The sequence below is a fragment of the Arachis duranensis genome, chromosome 3, assembly GCF_000817695.3.
Source record: "Arachis duranensis cultivar V14167 chromosome 3, aradu.V14167.gnm2.J7QH, whole genome shotgun sequence".
In the NCBI taxonomy this organism is placed as follows: Eukaryota; Viridiplantae; Streptophyta; class Magnoliopsida; order Fabales; family Fabaceae; genus Arachis; species Arachis duranensis.
The window spans coordinates 23,861,613-23,863,724 of NC_029774.3; the positions used below are offsets into that span (position 1 = coordinate 23,861,613).

General features: G+C 34.4%; 1 protein-coding gene across 1 annotated transcript in view; it reads right to left on the reverse strand.

Annotated features, from left to right (window-relative positions):
* Window positions 1–945: 945 nt before the first annotated feature.
* Window positions 946–2,112, reverse strand: part of LOC107478051 (seed biotin-containing protein SBP65) — a gene marked incomplete in the record, with an annotated part of 2,160 nt that continues 993 nt past the window's right edge. The window contains 2 exon segments of the mRNA XM_016098173.3: window positions 946–1,628; window positions 1,955–2,112. Coding sequence (XP_015953659.1) covers window positions 1,125–1,628; window positions 1,955–2,112 — 662 coding nt within the window.

A 2,112-nucleotide genomic window follows, 5' to 3' on the forward strand; every position in this document is an offset into this window, starting at 1 on the left:
GGGTACATTTATATAAAATATCAAGAGGATTTAATTGAACATTTTCTTTTTCTTTTTTACTAATTGTTTGTTTTGTACATATTTTTTTACCATTGAAGATAGTTTTTATAAATCATATTCAAGGATGAATTATTATTCTATATTTTTTTCAATGGTGAAAAAATATACGTTGTCTTATAGAACTAATATTTAGAAATATTTCTCATAAATTTGTAGGTAGTATATATATATACTACTACCCTTGAAAATTAAATTTCATAAATAGACACAGAATTATAGTATATATCAAAAGCCAGCGTGCAAGAAAATCCATGTCGTAGTATGTGAATTAAACTTGGTATATTTGTCGTCCAACGGAAAATTCATCATATATATATATGTTCGAGTCCTTCTACAAAATTGAAAAATAATTAAAAAAAAAAGAAAATGACGACGTAACATCCGGAGTGTAAAAGAAACACAAGGAAGAGAAGAAAATGAAAAAAAAAATGCGTAACTCAAATTACTTGTATATAAAATTACTTGGAGGCAGAGAATTACTCTATCGTTTCTATGTCATCATAATAATGATCTCAATGTATCGAAATTATTTCTTTTAAGAAAGCATTCTCATTTTGAAGGCCTATCGATGCAGTATATATATAGAGGATCTCGCTGCTAATTTGTTGCAAAAGCTTTTTCATATTTTCCCTGCGGCGTTGTTGGAATTCCTAACACCCGAATAACTTATATATTGTAATATCTTGTAGAATTTTGGTCCTCTGGATAGTATTTTTATACATAACTACTACCTTTCACTAGGAGAATCTTCTTGATGTTATTATTCCTTGGCTGACTAAAAATTATAACCAGTTATCGAGTTAACACTGGCAAAGGATGATACCGGATTTGCAATATGTAAACAACAAAAAAGATAAACGAGATGACAAACAAAACATTCAAAGGATGAAAACGGTAGTTCTCATATAATTATTCATTCATTCATTTATTTACAAACCCATAAAACGTACATGCTATTTATTCTCAGAACCGAATTATAAAAAACTGTTGCTTACTTATTTATCTACATCACCATAACCGTAAAAACAGATGAAACTTTCAACTAGCACACAATCGAAACTGCTTCACACAATGTTCTGCCTTTGCTCTGCTTCACCCTCTCCAACAACATACACTTGGGTTGTCTCTGCTATTTCTGCTATGGTTTCACCTATGGCATTCAGAACCCCACCACCACCACCACCACGACCCTGACTCTGCGCCTTCATTGCAGGTTTAATCATGGTTTCTCCAATCTCAGCCACAGTCTCACCTACTGCTCCCAGCACCTGGCTTCCTCCTTCATTCACATTATCCAATGGCTTCACCCTTTCACCACCATCACCCAATGTTTCACCAACGTTTTGATATGGTTGCTGTTCCCTTTGGTTGTTAACATTGCCCACAGTTCCTTTTGTTCCCTTTTGAATTGCTTGAGTAACTTGACCTTGAGTTTTAGCAACCCCGCCAAGTTGTTCACCTTGATCTCCCTGAAACGTTCTCTCTTCAGATCCTCTTCTCACTCCACCTTCCTGTTCTTGTCCTCCTCCTCTTTCAACAACTTCCGTTGATTTCTTCTTATCAATCTCCTGAATGCAATTGCCAAGTTTTCACTAATTGATAATAAGAGACTCGTGAACAAAATGCCAAACTCAGATCAACCATAAATCACAGTTTTACTAGTGAGGTATATATACCTAATCAGAAAATATAGTTAGTTAATTAAAATTAGCCAATTTTAGGATTCAAGCTTATAATTTGAGTTAAAGTTAGGATTTAAGTTTATAATTTACGAGTTAAAATAAATAAAAGAATTTAAAAAAATAACTGATGTTAGAAGAAAGAAAAAGGTTAATTTCTAGCATTCCTCTATTTAGAATACTAAAAAAGAAATTGGTTGGAGGAAGATAGAAACCAGTCTCTGAGCTGCTTTCTTGGCCTCCAGTTCCGTCTCTTTCTCATCCATCTTCCTTGCTGTATACTCCTTGGCACTATCACCAGCAGCAGCAGCCAACCCTTTAACGGTCCCCACCGACTTCGCGGCCAGCTCAGAAGCCTTCTGCCCAGCATACC